Consider the following 23846-nt stretch of genomic DNA (forward strand, 5'->3'; position numbering starts at 1 on the left):
CCTGACTTCGGCTGCTCGCAGCTTCTTCCCGGTTTTTGACCCAAACTTCGTTTTAAGCCCGATTTTCGTGATTTTAACGCGGGATTTTCACCCAAACTCGTATTTTAACATAAGAAACCCTAAATATTCATATTTTAATTATATTTTGGGGAAAATCCTTGTCCAAGAATAAAATCTATTAAGTTAGATTTTGTGATAGAGTGTTGACTTTATCTAGAGTATGACACAAGTTAACACCCATACCCTCATAGGACAACCCTCAGTCACTATTCCTCCCTACCTAGTGTACTATTTGTCCTTTGACACCCCTCCTCCAGCTGCGTAGCCTCATCAAAAGCTGGAAACACCCATATCACTCCCCACTCTACTCACTCTCTCTCCCACCAAAAAGCAAACACCTCTCTCTCTCTCTCTCTCTGTCTCTCTTTTCCTCTCTAGAACTCGAGATTTCAAGGTCTTGAGCTTTTCACTTCAGTCTTGGTAAGTAAATTCATCCTACAGTTGAATACTCTACAATCCTTCACTCAAATCATGAATCTCTTATACAAATATCATCATATTTGTGCTTAGGATCTTCAAATCTTCAAGTGTCTCCCAAGTGTTATTGACTTGGAAATTTCTTCTTTTCATCATTCATTTTAAGAGATCACTCAAGGTGAGTTCATACCCCCACATTTTCATGTTTCCTTCAAGTTTTAGGGGGAGAATACAAGTTAAAATGCCAAAAAACTCAACTAAATTTAAACAACAGCTTTCATCAAAAAAGTTGAGTCTTATTCACGGACTGTTTTGACCATCTTAAACTCAATATCTTTCAAAACTGTTTAATATGCAAGTAGTTCAGGTTCATACCTTTAAAATGAATACTTTCAAATCTCCATACGATTTTTCTACAATTTATGGTGATTTTTACAAAACTGCCTATCATTTCAGAAACGAATTCAGACCAGTCTGTGAATATGGACATTCTCACACAAGTTAGAGACTTCCAAAAATCATAATAAAATTTATGAACCAACTAGACACGTCTTCTAAACTCTCAGAGTTTACAGATTTGGTTTTTGACTTCGTATGATTTTTCTATGACTTTTCTAAAACGGTGTAGAAAAGTTAAAAACAAGTTAACAAATTACAATATTCATAACACTTTGTAACATGTTGAGCAAAGTGTAACCTGTGATGATTTTGTATTTTGCATATGTTTATCTGTTGTGATATGTTTATATAACAGAAAATACTCTATAAAGTATAAGGTCCTTTGAAATTACAAATAATGCATGATGAAATATAACAAGTATAGTTATGCATTGGTTAGGCTATTACATACACATGAATGGTCTCACCACAATACTATCGGATTTTCAAGTACTACACTATAAACTATAATAGGTATGGTTTAGGAAATTCACATCACTAATTTGGTACACAAAGGGGGATTTCACCCCCACCACAGAAAAGGTTTTTACTCATACACTACACGTAAACTCGTTAACGTAAGTTGTGAGACAATTCTCCAAATGTACTCTTAGAGTACGGGTTAGAAATTCCTGTAAGATATAACCAGAATCTCTCGTAGGGAGAGCATGATAATTATGTATAGATCTATATTGGGATTGACACCCCACACCTTGCTGCTAGCTACAGCGGGACCTGCAGGTCTACGGGTGACAAAAGTCATAACAAATTTTAACGTCTGAAAAACATTGTAACAGGTCATCCAGTTGTAGTATGGTTATAGCGACTAACATAGGGAGTTAACATCACTTAAAGTTTACGGGAAATTCTACTTTAAAAAGGAAAACAAAAAGGGGTTTTATATATTTAAAACTGCATTTCTCGTTTAAATTTCGAACACACACTCATGCATTCGGTCTTTGGATTTAAGACTACATAAACTTTTATAAGGAAAATATTGGATTTTTCTTGTGTATACATTACATTTTACCAATAAAGGTTTTTCCAACATTTCACCCAAAAGCTTATAAACTCACCAACTTAATTGTTGACACTCTTTCAAAACTACTTGTATTCTCAGGAAACCCGTGAATCAGGTAATCAACTGCTTTTGAGGATGGGACGCGAGACGTCAAATTATACATTTTTGTCATCATAATGTAATTGATTTTGAAACATGTAAACTCATACTATGGTGTAACTTTTTCAATTATATTTATGATGGTTGTATTTAGTATGCGCACTATTATATTCGTTGTTGTGATACTATACATGAAGTCCTCCACCCCTAAACGTTTCCGCCATCATTGGTTTGGGGGTGTGACATAAACTCTCATCCTTTACTCACAAGAGTCCTCATATCTCATGCATGGAGAGATCTTGATGTCCAAGATCTCATTTTTATGAGTCCAAACAACTAGAAACACTTAAATGGACATATATTATGCTCTGGAGTTCACAAAACTCATAAAGCATCAAGCTCGGGACATAAAACCCTAAAAATGGACCAAAACATGAACTAATCAAGCAATAAGAAAGCTTTGAGCTTGATACCTCTGAATGATGCACCAACCATAGAGAAACTCAAATCCAAAAGCTTGGACACCAACACTTCTTCTTTCAAAGCTCCTTCTTCACAAAAGATTCCCACAAAATCATTCAAGAAGCCTCAAATGCTCACACAAGCTATAAGAACGGAATTTAGGGTTTGGGGGAAGTTGGAGGCTGGAAATGGTGGCTGGAAATGAGGCCATCATGTTCCTTAAATAGGGACATTCCACACAATTAGGGTTTTCACGCTGAGCCTAGTACGCCCAACGTACTACGTGGCCTCCGCGTCCATAATACGCACATGAGTACGCTGAGCGTACACATGCGTACACCCCACGTACTAATTTGCCACCTTTTTGTCAATTAAGGGCTATTTTTGACAATTCAATAAAAATAAGGGTTATCGATGCATACCTTATTTCAGGGTGTTACATATACGGGGCTTTTGGATTAAGGAATTTGAATTGGGCCTTGGCCCAACTTAAGGAAAGGATAGAATGGACTATTACCCTATATTTGGACCCTTGGTCAAGATTGATATTCCAACTGTTGACTTAATATTCGTTATTTTGGATAGTTTGGGATTTTCGGTGAGACAGCGGTCGAAGACTTTCAGTCGAGTTCAACACTACTTGTGAGGTGAGTTTTCCTCACTATACTCAAGGGTCGAAGGCACCAAGGCCAACCCTTTGGATTGTTATGATGCTTTATTATTGTTGTGATCGGTATCCTGGTAGATAGGATGTTTCTATGCTTAGTGATCTGTAGATCGGTTTGACTGTCTGTAGACTGTTATGTGATTATGTGATATATGTGCATATGTTTGATTGGTGGTTGAGGCTTTTCTGCTTTGCGCATGAGCCAACAGACCGGGGTATTCCAACCTGATGGTTGTAGGCCGAGAGTATTCCATCCCGAGGATGATTGGACTCATAGTATGTAGGCATTCCAACCCGATGGTTGTGGACCGAGGGTATACCATCCCGAGGATGATTGGACCCATGATATGTTGGCATTCCAACCCAATAGTTGAGGGCCTGGGACATTCCAACCCGATGGTTGATTGGGCCCATAGTATGTTGTTATTATATGTGTGTTATTGTTGTGTGGGTATTTTGGGGGAACTCACTAAGCTTCGGGCTTATAGTTTTGGATGTTGTTTCAGGTACTTTGGATGATTGCGGGAAGACGAAGGCTTGATCATGCACCTCCTCACATTTTATGATTTTGATTTATGGGATTCTCTGATATGAAACTATATTGAAAACATTTTGTAATAAATAATGGTTTTTGGATGTTTGAAAAAGTTTTAAATTTTTATGAATTTTATGGATGTCACACGATCTTTGCTGGGTCAACCATTATTCCTTCCTGGTTAAACGCATGGCCCAAGAATTGGACTTCCCGAATCCAAAAATCATACTTGGAGAACTTTGCATATAGCTTCTCCTTCTTTAGAACATCTAATGCTTCTCTCAAGTGCTTTGCATGCTCATGTTGACTCTTTGAATATACGAGAATGTCATCGACAAACACTTATATATTTTTCTAAGAAAGGTTACAAACCCTATTTATCAAATCCATGAATACTGCTGGAGCATTGCTTAGTTCAAACGAAATAACCAAAAACTTTTAGTATTCATATCTCATTTTGAAAGCTGTCTTTTCGATGTCTTGCTCTCCCACCTTCAGTTGATGATATCCTGACCTAAGTCAATCTTCGAGAAATAGCTCGCACCCTGCAGCTGATCGAACATGTCGTCAATCCTTAGCAGTGGCTACTTATTCTTCATCGTTTTCTTGTTCAGCTCTCTATAATTTATGCACATCCTCATGCTCCTATCCTTATTTTTTACAAATAAAGGCAAGTTATTGCAAGTTCATCTTAAATTATTTTTAAAAATGGTCTATATCTTTGCAAAAACTTACAATAAATTGCCTTTAGTCCATAATTTTCTCTAGTTAACCACAAATTGTACAAACTTGATTCGAGAAGCCTATTTCATCGCCACTCGAGGCAAACATAAGTTTTCTAACTTATCACGTTTAACCTATTAACATTAAAAGTTTTTATTTGACGCTCAAAGTCTATCATAATTTATTTAGGATTTATTAACAAGGTTTATTAGGGTTATTAATTAAAATGATTTACCTTCATTTATTTATTTCATTCCACTTTACTTTATTTTGATATTTAGAAAAAATTTATTTTTATCCAAAAAACCTAAAACTTCTAACTCAAAAAATAGGATGTTACAATCTTTATGTATGATTTTTAAAACAATCTAAGATATCAAGTCAACTTAGATCATTGTTCTTCACTTATTAAAATATATCTACATCTTGTAAATATATTTTCATGTGCATTTTTCAAATAAGATTTACGTACAATGGCATTTGACTTTTTTTCTCGGAAGAAATCAAATGGTTTCTTCAAATTATATTGAAAAAAAACCATTAAGAATATTACAAAAGTTAAAAAGAGAAACATGAAAATTATAAGTTAAAACGAAAAAAGGATTCAAATAGAAACAAAAATTGAATTTCAAAAGAATATAATGATAAAATTAGATTCCAAAAAAATTGTCAAAATTGAGGGTTGTTTTGAAATTCTTTTAGGTATTTTTTAGGAAAAATTTAAGAGTTTTTTTCTGAAAAAAATTGTTTAAAGAGGAACATTACTGGTAAATCTGTCAAATACATCAAATCAAAACACATGAAAAATAAAAAGTCTTTTGTAGGGAAAAAAACTTTTAGTTAATATAGACAAAACTCAAAATATAAAGTTGTTTATAATATTAACTCAAAATATAATCTCAAAATTGAAGGAATCCTAATAGAGAGCAAAACGAAATTAAGGAAACATTATTAAAAGAAATTAAGGAAACATTATTAAAAAGGAAATCAGGAAACATTATTAAAGGCTATTACGGAAACATTATTAAAAATCAGTCTTTGTACATTTTCTCAAGAACCACAAATTTCAAGGTATCTGCATCACATGTGAATCCATTAGGAACCATAACAATAACATCTTGTACCATCCGATCTCCAACACTTGACACACTCGCGTACTGAACTTTCAAGTCATAGCTTCTAAGGACATCCATCAACTTCGCTGCCGGATGGTTCATGTGCGCCGATTGTACCCTAATCATGGCCTGTGATCCAAATAATTTCACCTCGACTTCATCCCTGTTGGTAGTTCCTGAACCACGAACATGGCACATGTTCATCTGGCTCTCATTTCTTGACGTAATTGCTACTGATGATTCTGTACCCACTTTCTTTTCTAGTGTTTGGATCCTGGCTTTGAGCTCATTGATGTAAATAACTGCATCAGCCAGAAGAGAAGCTTTGTCCATCTTTGAGACATAAGGAACCACACTTCTGAGAGCATAAAATCGATCGTTTAGCTTCTCTCTTCGTTGTCTTTCGGCCTCTACATGATACCCTAGTGCCATCACTTCCGAATGTGCAACTGCACCCTTTGCTTTTCTAACTCTCTTCTTTGGTGTACTTGAAACATTGGTTGTTGATAGAGACGAGCTACCGATTTCAAGTGGATCAGAATCCGAAGACGACATATGCATGTCCTTCATGCTCATTTCCAGTTGTCCTTCAACACTGACTTGATTCTGAACACCTGGTGATTACCCAAAAGAAGGATTTAAAGATCCGTATTAGTTAAATAAGCACTCACAATAAATTGATGTTGTTTTTAGATTACGTAAGCGTCTCAAGATTCATTCTTTTTTCAAGGATTTCAGAAAATGACAAAACTGAAAAAAAGAACCTTGATTAGGGTTTTCATATTCATCAACAAGAGGGGAGAGGTTAACGTTGAAGTAGTTATCGGGATCGAAGACGGATTTTGTTAACTGGATTAGACCTCCATCTTCGTTCACAGTATCACAAGAACCCAATTCAACAACGCCAATCACAGTCGGAATACAAACCAACGACTTGATTCCATGAACTCTAACTTCTTCAGTTCTTTGGCTGGAGTACTTCTTTAACTGCATGTCCCCAGCCAACCACAGGTGGGACCCTGAACTAAAACAATCCCCGACGACGTCAAATTTGGCCGGAAAACACATCGTAGTAGAAGACATAATCAACCACTGGGTGTCAGAAACAGCATCAGACCCAAAAATTGGGTCATTGCCATTAATAATGGGAGCCATCATGTCATGGTTGGGGCCGGGGAAATAGCCGTCGGCCCACAAGAGAACAAGTTGACCGTCTTTGTCGGTGGAAGCCTGCCAGAATATGCCGTAAAGCCACCTTTCTGGTCGGTTTTGGAGGATGAATTTCAGTCGCGTTTGAAGCGATGATATTGGAATAGTGGCTGGGGTAAGCAATGCCATTGAAAAGCTGTTAGGTTTTATATTATGATGAGCTCTGGCGATAGCTGGAGTTAGCCAGTGAAAATGGAATGTGAGATGTGGAAATTAATCTGCAGATGTTTGTTAAATACTGCTTGCAACAACGTCTCTTGTAGCGTTAAAAATATTCTTATTATTTTAATATTCTTTTAAGACATATTAACCACGCTTGTAAATATTTAAGTCTTTATCTTAATTAACACGAGGCGGAAAAAAAAAGCTGTATCAAATTTGTTTCGGTTGTTTTCTTTTGTAGCGCCAATATTATTTGATGAACAAGTTGAATAAATATTTTGGCCCTTATCTTAATTAACACTAACACGAAGCGAATAAAAAAGTGTATAGCTTTGTTTATTCCTTTTCATTTTGAGTAAAATTTAAAATTATAACTAAAATTTCAAAAAATATTAACGCCATGCGGATACAAAAAAATTGTATTCTATAAAAATGGTAAACCATATTATTTGTATGAATCACATGGTGAGTATTCACAATGCATTTAACTTTGTAGTTTTTAATGGATTGTGAAGTGTCAAAATTCAATCAAATATTGATTTCATAAGAAAAGATGAACACAATATCTAAATAATCTGGTTTAAGCTCTTATTATCCGGATGACAATAAAGTACAAGTACAAAGTATGATCTAATTATGTGTAAAAGTGTTATGTACTTATGACCTGTTACAACTGTATTTATAGTGCTATCAATAGATACAAAATGAACGGAAAGACTTCGACTATAACGTACAAACTCTAAAGTGCTTCTTGAAATACATAGATATATCGAAGTCATGTAAACATCAATATAGCTTACGGACACTAACTTTGACATTACAAACCAAGACTACGACACATAATACTTTCACAACATATGAACCCAACATTCCCCCCATTTGCAAAGAGTATTCAAGCCTTCAAAATGATGGTAGTGTCTTCACTGCTTCCATTAAGGTTTTCTTGATTTCTAAGTACCATCAAACATCCTTTCTAATCTTCTGTCTTTCAGCGTCAGAGTTTTTCTTGCATTTAGCAATTCTGAACAAACGATTGGTTAGGTTGCTGTTGAATACATATCCTTCACATATGTGTAGAATAAATGTTTCTTTTGCTTCCCTTTCACTTTCTTCCTTTGAAACACCACTCCCAAAGGTTTCAAAAGTATCTCCCCATCTTCATATTACTCCAAATCTACATTGTCAATTGTAGACTTTAGATTCTTCTCAGGCTTGTTATATGACTTGGCTATCTCGAAGTCTGATACACCAAAATGTGCTAAATAGCAATCAATGTAATTCTTGTGATATGCATAGGCCACAACATACAAATTTTTATCCATCACATGCTTATCATCCAACGTTTTGATCATAAATGCCAATGTGATCAGATCATTCAAATTCATCAATGGGATTTCTGCAATAGTGAACTCATAAACACTATTATCTTCCCTTATCACCTTATATTGATAATTTTGTAAAAGACTTTCAAACAGAACATCCTTCGATATGGAAAACTACTTTGTAATTTTATTCAAGGACCTAACATGTTCTTCCTTATATCCCAACACAACATGAAACCTCATCTTCATATAATTGAAATTTCATCTTCATGAAAACTATCCGCAAGCATGAATTGTACAAACATGAACATTACATGATTAAAAGGAAAATCCAGTTGTGACAATGGTGAATTCTCAATTGCGAAGCTCTGATTTGGCAACTTTTTAAAGGCGTTATGTAAGATCCTGAGATTGATGATGAATGCAGAAATGTAATGATTACGTGAATCAAACAATATCAAGAACACGAGAAGTAAATAAAACGGTTTAAGCTCTCATTAGTCTAGAAAGTTATTACAAAGTGGGTCTTGCAATATTTCTCTCACTAGACTAATCTATCATGTTGTTACATAAATGAGAGCATCTCACTTCCTATTTATAGGAAAAGCACAACCCATTACACATCTAAAGACGGTAAGCCTACATCACATCCAAGGAGAACTTTGCCCCCTAACATTCTCCTCCTTCTGAAGTCATAATTATTGTTGTGTCAAATTAGATGTGTTCGGAATTTCGTGTTGTTCCGATTCCGAAATAGGGCTTGTCCATTTTCGGAATTGTTATCTTTTTAGGTTTATAAATAGCGCTTTTATTTGTCTTTCTTGTGACAACTTTGGTACTGTCTCTTCCAGCTCGAAAGAATAGTTCCTCCTTGCGAACTATTCTATTGTAGAGTTTAATGGAGTTCATTTTGTGTTCAATCATCATTATTCTATTTCTTTGATTCAGTTTCGTAATATAGAATCTATCAGTCATATTATTTCTATCAATTGGTATCAGAGCATGAGATAGTGTAATCTAATCGCTATTCTTCTATCGAGAAAAAGGGTTTTTCATTTAGGGTTTTTTAGTTTTCTCAGATCTATTCTTGTTATCTCAATCAAATCCGTGTTTGCAATCTCTTTGTTGCAAATTGATTGTAGATCTCAAATCTAAATCTATTGTTTTCCTTTAAACTCGATTCAAGTTTACACATCTGATTCTATATTCTGTTTTATTGAATTCTTGTCAAAATTCATAACGACAATCTTCATTCTCTCTCATTCAATCATCCAAGGAGTATTGGATCAACATCAATGATTCTTATCCCTTTTCGTGAAGATTATGAGGTTTGGGCTCTTCATTTAGACAATTATGTGTTGGGAATTGAAACACATGGATCTAGTATTTGCCACGCTATGACGGTTGAAACATACAAGTATTCTGGCAATAGAGAAGAAGTCAAAACTCAAGCTCGATATGATGCTATCATCGCTAAGGACACATAAACTCTAAATGATGAAAAGGACAAGCTGATGTGTAATTTAAAGGCAATGATAATCATGTGATTTTCTCTTCCTCCTGACACATTTCGTCTTGACAGTTCATACGACACTACAAAAGGAATTTGGGACAGACTGAAGGAATTGTGTTCATGTGATGATGACTTGGAACATTCTCTTCAAACAACACTTTTGTCAGAGTTTGGGTCCATTGTGTAGAAACCAGATGAGAATGTAGAACAAACTGTCAAACACTTTAATCGTTTGTTGAGCAGAATGCTTAAATATAATCTTCAATGAAAAGAGTGCATGCTACGTAAGCAGAATGAGAAGAAGGAGAAGGATAAAAACGAAGCTTACTACACTCAGAAAATTGAAGAACTCCGAAAGAAAAATACAACAACTACGAAACCTATGTTGATGGTACAAGAGGATAGTGAAGACGGGAAGGTTGAAGTGTGATCCACTAATTCAGAAGATGATGAAGTGAGGAAACCGACTCATGGTGATTGTTTCATGGTGAAGTCTGAGAAGCAAGGGTATGTAGGAAAGTGTTTGATGGTTCAAAGTAACAGTTCAAAAAGGAAAGAATATGCAACTGATGGTGGAAAAGCTTCAGAAAGCTGTTTTGCTACGAAAACAATCAAGGAGCAAGTGAGTGAATGCGAGAGGGTTGTCGACAAGGTACATTATATTCTTAAATCTCTTAATATTTCTACATCTCGTTATGATTCTGAATTCAATGATCTGAGTTATCCAATTTCTGATTTTAGTGATAGCTTGAAAAGGACACGTATCAGTAATCTAATTTGAATGATAATCTTAATAGGTTAACTTTTAAGAATGATGAGAGGAGAATTAGAATAGAAGCCTTGGAGGTTGAACTTAGTAGATCTAGCGATGATGTTATTTTTCTTAAGAGAGACAGTAGAGTACTTTTGAAACAACGAAAAATATTTTGTTTAATTGCTAAACGTTTGTATTTCAACATTACTCAACTTCATTTGGATTGCGAAATAGGTAAAGTTTTGCATAAGATTATTTTGCCTTTTCTTGAATTGAAAGAAGATGAGATTGATGCTGAATGTTATAAATGTGAATCCATTGTTTCTTCAGATGATGTTTCTGATTCTTACAGAGTTGGATTTGAGAAAATTGAAGAATATATTAAGTCCAAAGAACATAAAAACGTGTTGAAAGATATCTTAACTGAAGAAGATAATCAAGAAATTAAAATGAGCGCTATGCAGAAATATGACTTATTATGCAAGAAATTGAATTCAGATAATACTCTTAATTCTGAGAATATTTCTAAATTCGATGAAAGCGAAGTGAGTGAAATATCTGTGGAAGACGAAATTGATTGTTCTACTTTTGTGAAAAATCTTGATGAACCAAAGAAAAATTTGATTTCTGAAAACTCAATCGAATTTTTATTCAAATTGTTGAAAACAAAGGTTCAAAAGTTTTGAAAGAAGAAGCAACAATTTTTCCAAAAGTTCAAACAACACCAAATCAAGTTTTTATAAAGAAAGGACTAAAAAAAATGACACTTATGAATTAACGTCCATGGTTTCTCTTGATATTGCAAAAGGGTGTGATGAATTTTTCTGGTCAAAGCCAATAGACAATGCTGATGAAATGAAAGGTCTCATAGAAATGACCTCCTGGAAATCAAAAGGAAAATACGTTTCAGAATCATTTAATCATGTAAGTTATTGTTATGATAAGGCTGGACTAAGTGGTACAAAAGAAGTTTCAAGTGATACTTCATTGGAAAGGAAAGAAACACCAATCAGAATAGAAAAATCTAAAGTCAACAATCAAAAATTTGTTAAGGAATTAATTGCAAAGAAAAGACAAATGAATGCACGATACAGAAAGAATTTCATTAAAAGAAAACAATTTTGGAAGAAAGTTGGAATGAATTCAAATCAATGTTCTGTCAATTCATCACGATCTTTTAATTAAAATACCGATTCAACTCAAATTTCGAAACCAAAATCATGTTATTCACCAAAGTCGCAATTTTCAAAACCGATTGCTAAATCAAAAGCTCTTAATGTTGAAAACAAGGTTGTTTCGGAACTTGAAATTACTCTCGAAGAATACGAAGCAAAGTTGAAAAAGGAAGCAAATTAGTTTTCGGAAAAGATGGCTTCAAAATACAAAGTAAATATTGAAAGAAAAACTAATTTTGTTGAAATAAATCTTTGTGATAAAAAAATTGAAGTTTTCAAATTAGAAAGAGGGATGAACAATAATTTGAAAAGAAAATCATTTTCGGTTGACAAAACAAAAAATTTTCCTGTTCAAATGAAATTCTCACAAGGACCCAGCTTGGTTTGGGTTCCTAAATCTGTTTAATTTATGAAGGTTATGCGTGACGATTAGTATGATTTGGATTGGTACATTGATAGAAGCTGTTCTTGTCATATGACAAGAAGGAAATCAGAACTAAGAGAGTTTCATACTTTGAAAAATGGAGGAACAGTGAAATACGGAAACAATGCTACTGGTGAAATAAAGGGATATGGAATGATAACTAATGGAGAATTCACGATTCGGAAGGTAGCTTATGTCGAGGGCTTACAACACAATCTGACTAACGTTTCTCAATTGGTTGTAGGTACATGTATCTGATGGGTTTTGAGCATTATAACATCCCTATGGTGCACATACAACCCTAATGCTTTGGATCTAAGTTTTCTTTAGTTATACATGCAATTTCATTTTTCCAAAGCATGAAACCTAACTAGCATACAACTTTGATAATTGAAACATAAAACTTAGTTAGATGATTACCTCTTTGTTGTAGCATGTAGAACTTGGCCATACAAGAGCTTAGCACCTCAAATGTGGTGCCTCAAATAAGTCACAAAACACCAAGAACAAATGGAGGATTATGAGAGAGGTTTAGGAGGCACCAAAATCGTCTATACTCTTCTTAGAATACTTATGTGTCAATTTTAGGGGCTTAGGGGTTACATATATAGTATAGAATTCCAAGGGTCACTTGTAAACCCTAATCCATTCACTTAGGCTTTTGATCCAATAATTCATTTGGACCAACACTTCATGGACTCTCACATAAGCTTAGTCCATCACTAATCAATCATGGATCATTAGCCCAAACTATATGTATCACTGATTTACATAATCAGTCCCTGTTAATTTAATCAGTCTCTTTTGATCACTAAATTAATTCCAAATTAATTCTTGATCAATACCAATTAAATAATATGATTTCTCAATTAATATATTATTCTTATAATATATTAATAAATCACAAATAACCTCTTTCTCAAATATCCTTCCTATCAAATTTCTCCGGTGAATGCAACCCAAATGGACCATGCTACTATCGGGTCAAGTAGATACCAATTATAGTTATGGGTTTAGACACCTAATCCAACAGTCTCAAAGTATCGTTTGATGATGAAGGTTCAGAAATCATAGAGAAGAAATCTAAAGTTGTTCTTCTAAAATCAAAAAGGAAAGGAGAAATGTATCCTCTTAATCTAAATCCAATCTTAGGGAAACCATCTATCTCTTTGCTAACGAAAGCATCCTCAGATGATATTTGGTTGTGGCACCGAAGGCTTTCTCACCTGAACTTCAAAGATATCAAAAAGCTTGTGCTTGGTGATCTTTTTCGTGGGCTTCCTCTTCTAAAATTCGAAAAAGAACACTTATGTGCTGCTTGTGAGCTCGGAAAACAAAGCAGAAAGAGTCATTCTTCTATAATAAATACCAAGATCATTGAACCATTTGAACTGATGCATATTGATCTATGCGGTCCATCAACTATTGAAAGCATTGGTGGTAACAAATACATTTTAGTTATTGTTGATGATTTTTCTAGATTTACTTGGGTGTTTTTTCTTAAACATAAATTTGAAGCGACACAGAAGCTGATTGATTTCATAAAGCAAGTTGAGCTACAACTGCGGAAGCTAGTTCGGAAAATAAGAAGTGATTGCGATTCAGAATTCAAAAATCATGCATTTGAAGAATTCTTGACAAGCAAAGGAATTTCTCATATTTTCTCTTTGCCTTACACTCCAAAGTAGAATGGTGTAGTTGAAAGACGAAATTGTTGTCTCTGTGAAGCTGCTAGGACAATGCCATCATTTGTGAATCTTCATCTATATTTTTGGGCTGACGCTATTGCAACTGCTTGTTTTAATCAAAACCAATATTATATTAACAAACAATTTCTGATTACTCCATATGAAATTTTGAACAATCATAAACCTAACGTTAAATTCTTTCACGTGTTTGGCTCTAGGTGCTTTTTATTCAATGCTAAAGAACATCGAAACAAATTTGATGAAAAAGCCGACGAAGGAATATTTTTGGGATATTCATTAACTTCGAAGGCATATCGTGTTCTGAACAAGAGATCAAAGACGATTAAAGAAAGCTACTATGTTACGTTTGATGAGAATTACATAAAGAGATATCAAAAAGAAGATTGTCAATATGAAGAAATATTTCCATCAACAAATTCTAAGATTATTCCTCTTATGAATCTATATGAAGATTTTCTAAATTTGTTTGATGATCTTGAAAGGGAAAGTTCTTCGGAATCAAACGCCAAGGATAATCAGGAGGATAAACTATTAAAGATTGTTGATGAAGCAGCTGAAGAAATAGAGAATCGAAATGAGCAACCAATGCCGAATGCAACTCACTCAGAACCTCATGATGTTCCAATCTAGGGGGAGAGTGTTGGATTTGGTGTCTAAGCCCATAACTATAACTTGGATGTACTTGACCCGATTGTAGCATGGTCCTTTTGGATTGCCTTCACCAGTGCAATTTGATAGGATGGACTTTTGAGAATAAGGTTATTTATGATTTTATTAATATATTACGAGTATAATATATTAATATGAAATCATATTATTTAATTAGTATTGATCAAGAATTAATTTGGAATTAATTTTGTGATCAAAAGAGACTAATTAAATATATGCGGATTGATTGTGTAAATTAATGATTCTAACAATGTGGGCTAATGATCCATTGTTATTTAGGATGGGCTAAACCAATGACATAATCCATGGATAGTCCATGGAGGTTAATTGATGGATCCTAAGTAATATGAAAGGTCATTAGGGTTTACAAAGTGTAACCCTAGCATTTGCTACACTATAAAAGCACACCCTGATGACCAAAATCGGTTGCCACAACATTCTTGGAGAGGGATAATGATTTTGTGCAAGTAACTTATTCTCTCAAGCCTCCTCTTGCATATTGATGTTTGTGAACCATTAGAGGCATCACACTTGAGGTGCTCAAGCTTTCAAAGGTCAAGAACTACAAGTCCTTCTAAAAGGTAAGCCATCTAACTAGTTGTATTGTTCATTTGACAATTTGTATGCTAGTTAGGATATATGCTCTGGAAAATTGAAAATATGCATGTATAATTAGAGAAAACATAGATCCAAAGCATTTAGGGTTGCATGTGCACCATAGTAGTGTTATAGTGCTCAAAACCCAACATTGGTATCAGAGCCTAGGGTTGGTTTATCTTATACTTGATGCTTGTTATTTTTCAAAGTTAAAAAAATCGAATTTCTGGCCTCTGACTGATGAACTCGCCGAGTCCACTGGTTGACTCGACGAGTCCACTCAGTAACAGGGCAACTCGGCGAGTCAGTTCATACACTCGACGAGTTCATGGCCCTGGTTGCAGAATTTCGAGTTTTCTTGGCCTGGATTGGATTGGGAACACTACCACAAACTGTTTTGGATCATTAAAATGTTTTTTCTGATTTGGTAGTGCTTGTACTCATCCAACCACAAGATAATTGTCAAAGTTTTGAAAAAATTGTTGTTTTATGTGATAAACAAAGTTGCTTGTAAATTGTTGACTTGGAATTATCTTGTTTATGAGTTTAGTTATATCAATCATGAATTATGTGATATTTTAGTTGTTAGAAAAATTGATCTAAATGAATTTTAATGACCTCCATAACTTGTCCTCATGTTATGGAAAATGAAAGGTCTCATCTTTAAAATTGCATTAAACTCATAAGTTATGAATACCAAGAGTTTTGACAAGTGTCAAAACATGCCCTCAAGTTTTGGAATTTGTAAAGTCTCACTAATGTAACTTTAATTCCAAACCCTAGAGTTTTAAAAGTTAAAATTCAACCCTTATACTTTATAATATTATAAGTTGATATAATATTATATATATATATATATATATATATATAATATTATATATACTTTATACTTTAATTCAACCCTTATACTTTATACTTTATATATATATATATATATATATATATATATATATATATATATATATATATATATATATATATATATATATATATATATATATATATAAGACAAGTCAGTCTTACTGTTAGTAGGCCTCATTCACGAAGCCGGTCTATAAGGGGGGTATAAGGTTACTGCCTATAAAATGGTAGTTTAATGGGTGTCCACTCTCACCCACCGCTTCCTTGACTGGTGGAGGGTCGTTAGCCGAATGGGTAGGATAGGACATTAATGCTCGTTAAAAGTATAATGATAAATATAAAGTAACTAAACTTTTATTAATTTGCCAAATCTTAGTTACTTTAGGAAAATGTGAAAATGGTGCTAATCCATGAAAATACACTTTTCACATTGTTAAGTCGTTAGTCGAGCATGTGTGGTTAACCGACACACTAATCTGGGACTGACAATGTGTGGCAAAGGGTAACTTGATGTTAATCATAGATCAATGGAGCGTGTGTGCTTAACCGGCACATTGATTAGGTGATTTGTAACATTGAGTGTACCAAACTAAATTGCATGGTTATTCACAACTTGTTTGTGATCATCGGCATCCCAGTCACAAACTTGAAGGGCACAATCGAGATTTAAACATGCCACTGAAAAGTTCAATGAATCTTAAAGGATCTAGGAATTTCAATCCAATTAAAACTTAATAATCTATTTCGTTTTTCATGGTGGAAATTGATAAATCGTCATTTACCTACCTTCAAATATTTTACAATTGGATTACGGCATCCCTTTTTGCAATTGTAGAATATTGTGTTGGGTCCTAGCCTTAATATTTCATTTGGGTGTAATATTAAGGATTATCATCTAATCTAAACTTTGTTCTTCTTCTTTCAGATGTCTATCCCAAACAATGCTTCCAACCCAATCCCTTCAGGCTCTTTCTCCCTCATGAACCTATGTGGGAGGGTCATTTTCGATGGCTCAAACTTCAATGACTGGATTCAAAACATCTAAATGGCTATTCGCTATGACGACAAAGAATATGTCCTAGATAAAAAACTTAAGGATATTGATGTCACCACTACTACTCCCGAACAAATCGCTGAACATACAACTCATGAGAGGGATACGACAAAGGTTTCGTGTCTAATGATTGCTACCATGACTGCTGAGCTGCATAAGTCTATGAGGACTACTATACTTTTGAAATATATCATGATTTGATGTAAAAGTACCATCAAAGTGCCTCCATGATCACAACCAAAATGAAGGATGAAGAACCCATCACGACCCACTTGCAAAAGATGCAGAGATTTGTGGACCGCTTGCTTAAATTGAATGTCAATTTTGACGAAAAGTTGTCCATATATATTATTCTACACTCTTTACCTTCTTGTTATGATCAGTTGTTGGGTCTAAAATTTGGTTTATACTTTGCTTTTCTAAGCATTTGTGGTTTTCGATCTTGAGCCGAAAACCATCTTGGGTTTAATTGTAGCTTGGACCAAAAACTCATGTGTTTTCGGTCTAGCCTTTGAGTTGTGGGCTTGGGTTTTCGGTCCATATGTATAAATAGTCATTAGGGGAGTGTTTATGAGAGAGACACTAGGGGCTAAGGGGTAAGGGGCGTTTTTAAAAGGAGCCATCATTGTCATATTCATATGTTCTAGATGGAGAAAGTAAGAGAGAAGAAGTGTGTGTGTGTGTGAATCTTGTGGTGGATCATCATTTATATCATCAATACATTGAAGATTCATCAAGTTCTTCTTCTTCTTCTTCTCCATTCTATCTTGCATCTTCCACTTGATTGAGATTCCGCACCATCAAGTGGATCAGATTGATACATCAAGCAATTTTAGGGACTTTCAGTTGGTATCAAGCAATTTTTAGTTATCATTTTTGTTTCTGTTAAATTTGTTCATAGTTTTCCTCTATGCACAAATTTAGGGGGAGAATTAAAAATTTAAAAATCAAACAAAAAATCAGAAAAATTAAAAATCCAAAAATAGTGTTATTTCTGTTTTATTTCTTTTTTAGAAAAATAAAAAATCCAAAAATATTTTTGTTTTTGTTTTATTTTTAATGAAGGAAGAATCTTTTCTGTTATGTTTCATTCAACTGGAAATGATATATATATATATGTCAGACTTATCTATGCTAATGTGCACTACTAACATGAGCTAAACTGATATGAGCCTAACTGATTAAAACATAAAAGTCTAATTAATAATGTAGTTAACATAACCTGGCATAACATAAATACACAAATATCCTCCCTCAAGATGGACTCTGAAAAATATCTTGAAAAATATTTTTGTTTCTGTTTTATATTTTCTGAAAATTAAAAAAAAAAATTATGTCCACAGTTTTCTTTTAGTTTTGTTTTTATCTCAAAATTTTCCTTGTCTTGAAAAACGAATTCAGATATGGATGAGACTCATGGAGACTGTATCGAGATTTTCTGAGCCAAGGCTTCATCCGTAATCATTGAAGAACATTCATTCGAAGGAACAAGAAATGAAGATTATTTTTCAACATTAAATCTTTCAACCCCAGAAGCAAGGTGAGCAAGGTGAAGCTCTACTTGAAGATTATGTGACAGATTGCATTGAAGCCTCCTCAATCAATTTTCTACTATCTATGTACCTGCTGAAGTGATCCAGAAGATTCGTTCTCTGTTATTCTCTCTGAAGATTCTCAAGCTCAAAGTGTAGATTTTCGAGAATCCTTACAAGAAGCCTCCACACCCAACGTGCGTTCAAAGTCAAATTTTGAAGAAAAGCCCAACTATTCAAGATGAAGTTATTCACATAGAAGATTCATATGTTCATCTTGAAGTTGTGAGGAATCGAAGATAAACGCTGAAGCCAGGCTGAAATTGAAGATTGACAGAAAAGCAAGCTATAATTTTAGGGGGAGTTTGTTGGGTCAAAAGAAAAGAAAGCTATAAACCAAGGCGGAGATTGTTGGGTCTAAATTTTGGTTTATACTTTTCTTTTGTAAGCATTTTTAGTTTTCGGTCTTGGGCCGAAAACCATCTTGGGTTTAATTGTAGCTTGGACCGAAAACTCATGTGTTTTCGGTCTAGCTTTTGAGTTGTGGGCTTGGGTTTTTGGTCCATATGTATAAATAGTCATTAGGGGAGTGTTTATGAGAGAGACACTAGGGGCTAAGGGGTAAGGGGCGTTTTTAGAAGGAGCCATCATTGTCACATTCATATGTTCTAGAGAGAGAAAATAAGAGAGAAGAAGTGTGTGTGTGTGAATCTTGTGTTGGATCATCATTCATATCATCAATACATTGATGATTCATCAAGTTCTTCTTCTTCTTCTTTTTCTTCTTCTTCTTCTTCTTCTTCTTCTTCTTCTTCTTCTTCTTCTTCTTCTTCTTCTTCTTCTTCTTCTTCTTCTTCTTCTCCATTATATCTTGCATCATCCACTTGATTGGGATTCCGCACCATCAAGTGGATCAGATTGATACATCAAGCAATTTTAGGGACTTTCAGTTGGTATCAGAGCTTGGATTGTATCAATCATGTTGGCAAGATCTTGAGCGTTTTTGGATTTTTTTCTTGAAGGATTTTGGGTTTTTGATTAGTTTTGGACAAACTATTGTGGGTTTGTTCTTCGCGTTCTTCATAAAAATGAGTTTTTGATCGAGTTTTGGAGCTAAAAAGGTGAAAAATTGCATTTTTTGGTCGTAACCAGCGAGGGCGTGGCGGCGGTTTTCGGTCAACAACTAGGGTTTGCAGCCGAAATCATATTTACGGTTAGAAGGTTCTTGGTCCGAAGCGTTTACAGCCGAAAACGAAGGTTCTAGGTGGAGCGGTGCGAGGGTTCTCGGGCGAAAACGCATTCTCGGCTGCAATCTAGTTCTCACCTCGGACGTTTTCAGCTTTCGAAGAGTGCTCAATCCTCACAAGTTTGCGGTCCTCGTTTGCGGTCCTTGTTTGCGGTCAGCAGCCCTTTTACGGTCAGTAGTGAATCTTCTCGTTTAAGATCCAAGGAGCTTCGCATTTTTGGTCCAAGTTTCGAAATTTTGACATTTTTGGCAATTTTTCGAATTTTGAAGTTTCGTTTTCAGCCCTAAGCTTCGTTTTTGATAAAATAACCTCGTTTTTTCGATATTAAAGCTTTGTATTTGGTTAAAAGGCCACGTATTCCGTCAATTACTCTCATTTTTGGTCAAATACTCTCGGTTTCAATCTTAAAATTTTCGTTTTCGACCTAGAGTTTTGACTTTCGACTTTTTACTTTAAAGTTGACTTTTGACTTTCACTTTTGACCTTTGACTTTCAAAGTTGACTTTTGACTTTCAAGTTTTACCTTTGACTTTTAACTTTGACTTTCTTGTTTAACTTTCAAGTTTTCACGCTTGACTTTTCGGTTTGACTTTTAAGCTTGACTTTTTAAATTTGACTTTTAAGGTTGACTTTTGAGGTTTATAGTCAAAGGGCATTTTTAATAAACAATGAGTTCCTCAAACACTCCAGTCAATGAAGTTTCATGCTCTCAATGTTGTGAAGCTACAATTAAGTTTCTTCGTGATCAAATCGATATATTAAAAAGAGAAAATCAGGACCTTAAATATGAAGGATATACACTTAGGAAGGGCCAAAAACCCTTAAAAGCACAACTAGAGGCCAAAACCAAGGACTTTAGAACACTTCAAGAGGAATAAATCAACAAATGTGCAAATTATACAGATGTTAAGGAAAAGCTTGCTAAATTACTTGCCGAACTTGATACATTAAAATCTAAATATGAAGATGCAGATTTTACCTTTAAGAAATTTGATGTGTCAAGTGAGGTAGTTGCATTGATGATAGAAAAACAACTAATATTTAAAGATAATCAAAACAAGGGTCTAGGGTATCATAGTGTTCCACCTCCTTTAAATGACAACTATAACCCATCTCTTGAGACCAACGAGGAAGAGATACCTACTCAGTATGGCCAATCCCCTATGTCCACTTCAGTTAAGACTGAACAATCTGGGCCAACTGAGAGTGTTGAGGTGAAGGATTCTAATGCTTCTACTTCCTGTGCAGGTAAAATAGTGGAAGATGAGGACAAGGAGAACAAAATTAATTCTAGTTCTCTTAATTCTACTGATTGTCAAACGAATGACTCCTTGAACTCTAAATCTGTTGCTTCTAATAATGTTGCTTCTATTCAACTTGCTGTTGGTAAATACAGGCCACCAAAACAAGTGAAGCAGACTGCTTGCTGCAAGTGTATTCATGGGAACAATCAGAGACAAGACAAGGGTGTGCTACCAGGGACATGCATAAACAATTTCCAAGTGAAGAAACAGACTTGCTTCCACTATGGAACACCTGGACACATTCCCAGAAATTGTCCAAATCGTGCACATGTTCCCTACTGTGCACAAGGGTGGCAGAAAGCGCAAAGAGGGAGATTGTCCAAAAGAAACCCTTCGAGGTCTCAATCGCGCAATGGTAACTGGAACGCGAGCAAAGCCATGAATCAAGCTCCCAAGAACAAGAAGGGAGTGTCGACCAAGAACTCCAATTCAAGAGATGCTCCAGTGAAACCAAGATCGGTTAGGTCAAAGTCATCTCAGCGATCGACTTCGAGTTCAAAAGCAAGCGATAAAGCACCCAACCGATCGAACAAGAAATGGGTTAAACCCGACTACAGATGGGTACCGAAGGTACACACTCCCAAATCATCAAATGATTCTAACATTTCTTCATCTTCTGTTTGTGATAAGCAGGATATGTCATGGGAGAGAGTACCTTGCGTTGATGACAAAGGTCAACCCAGTTTTAAAATGGACTGGGTTCCAAAGACCAACTGATCTTGCTCTATGTGCTGGAGCAGATATGGAGGCATATCATCAGACTTCGGTTTGTTGATAGTGGCTGTTCCAAGCACATGATAAGGGACATCTCTCAACTGTACAACATTCAGAACTTTGTTTGAGAGTATGTGTCCTTTGCGGGAAAGGAAGAATGGAAAGGATCACAAATGGGGTTTGTGCTTAAGGATGTGAAGAATTTTCGGATCTGTTCTGAGATTGAAATATGCGTGCTGTTCTCAGATCATCTGGACGCAAATTTAATTGGTGAATTACGGATTGAGTTTTCTTCTCGATACTCCTGAGTTTTTCTTAAAATGATTCGTTTCAAAGACAATTTTTTAGTTTTGCGCATTTATCTTATTTTCTTTCTTCCCCATGCACAATTTAAGGGGGATAAATCAAAATACAAAAAAAAAAAAATTAGAAAAACAAAAATCCAAAAATATGTTCTTATGGTTTTTTTTTCGTAGGTATTATTTGGGAAGTGATATCAATATTGAGTGATAAAGGGCAGTCTAAACAAGTGTAAGGTAATGAATCTAAATTGTTTAGACTCTGTGTTCAATGTGCTGGTTGGCACGAAGGATTCAAAAGGATTAGACTTAGTTTGACAATCGAAAGGACTTGACAGTATAGACTTAGATAGTCTCGTTTGGACTGACAATACGACGCTTGGGTAGATTGAGCAGTGAGATAAACATGAGAATCTGCAGGATACATTAAAATCATACGTATCTAGAGCTGTGGTTTAACATTTCCTTGATGTATGGTCTCATGACCTTAATTTTGGCACTGATAGGGTAACTGGGGGGTTCTGATAAAGTAGGTCTGTAGAAAATTGTTTTCTTGCTTTCTATCTGTCAGTCACATGTTGCTTCCTTTGCGTGATTGGAACATATCCGATCTTGAATGCAACATATGCAACTCTATTTCTATGCACCTTCTTATCTATGCATTTCTTTCTGTGTGTTAATCATATGATGTGTCCTTTGTGTGATTGAAACAATCCGACCTGGAGCACATAATATGCATCCTTATATCTATCAACCCCTCTATCTGTGTTAGCCACATGTTGTCCCCTCTGCGTGATTGGAAGAGATCCGACTTGGGGCAGAACATATGCACTTCTAAATCTATCTTCTCTCCTAATAATTGTCTACTCATCTAAAGTAAAGAATTCTTTGAAAGCACTTGATTGCCAGGGTATATCAGGAAGTGGGAAACACACTCTAGTTCATCTAAAATTGAATCATTTAATAGGTTGTCTGTAAATCTCGCTGCTGAATTTAAGTGGACAACAATATCCTTGGTCGTCGTTAGCCAAATGGTCAATTTAGGAATATATATCACAATGACTTGTCACTTATAATCTGTCCAATTTGTCAAATATCCTTTGTGTTTAAGTGGATCACAATACCGGTGATTGACCAGATCTAGACATGCAGGTGTGTGTTGATAAACAATATTGAATTGCCTGACAACTTTGATCCCAAACCAGTCTTAAATTTAGTTATCATTTTTGTTTCTGTTAAATTTGTTCATAGTTTTCCTCTATGCAGAAATTTAGGGGGAGAATTTAAAATTTAAAAATCAAACAAAAAATCAGAAAAATTAAAAATCCAAAAATAGTGTTATTTCAGTTTTATTTCTTTTTCAGAAAAATCAAAATTCCAAAAATATTTTTGTTTCTGTGTTATTTTTAATGAAGGAAGAATATTTTCTGTTATGTTTCATTCAAATGGAAATGATATATATACATCAGACTTATCTATGCTAATGTGCACTACTAACATGAGGTAAACTAATATGAGCGTAACTGATTAAAACAGAAATGTCTAACTAATAATGAAGTAGTTAACATGATGTGACATATCATAAATACACCAATATTTCCCCTCAAGATGGACTCTGAAAAATATCTTGAAAAATATTTTTGTTTCTGTTTTATTTTTTTCAAAAAATTTAATATATATATATATATATATATATATATATATATATATATATATATATATATATATATATATTGTGTGTGTGCAAACTTTTCTTTTAGTTTT

At 34.6% G+C, this 23846-nt stretch overlaps 1 protein-coding gene across 1 annotated transcript; it reads right to left on the minus strand.

Moving 5' to 3' along the window:
* Window positions 1-5373: 5373 nt before the first annotated feature.
* On the minus strand, window positions 5374-6982 carry LOC145118817 (transcription factor bHLH14-like). The gene is made up of 2 exons (XM_079054482.1): window positions 6302-6982; window positions 5374-6151 (listed from the first exon to the last, which is right to left on the minus strand). The coding sequence occupies exons 1-2, from the start codon at window positions 6873-6875 to the stop codon at window positions 5454-5456; spliced, it is 1272 nt and encodes a 423-aa protein (XP_078910608.1). The 5' UTR covers window positions 6876-6982; the 3' UTR covers window positions 5374-5453.
* Between the last annotated feature and the right edge of the window lie 16864 nt (window positions 6983-23846).

This window comes from Lactuca virosa, chromosome 6 (genome assembly GCF_052849685.1).
Source record: "Lactuca virosa cultivar CGN04683 chromosome 6, Lactuca_virosa_CGN04683_v6, whole genome shotgun sequence".
Taxonomy (NCBI): domain Eukaryota; kingdom Viridiplantae; phylum Streptophyta; class Magnoliopsida; order Asterales; family Asteraceae; genus Lactuca; species Lactuca virosa.

Bases quoted from the DNA above. Each gene is read 5' to 3' on its own strand.
- LOC145118817 (XM_079054482.1), bottom strand. From the start codon at position 6,875: ATGGCATTGCTTACCCCAGCCACTATTCCAATATCATCGCTTCAAACG. The intron at 6,152-6,301 runs GTTCTTTTTTTC...GGTAATCACCAG, and splicing joins ATATGAAAACCCTAATCAAG to GTGTTCAGAATCAAGTCAGT.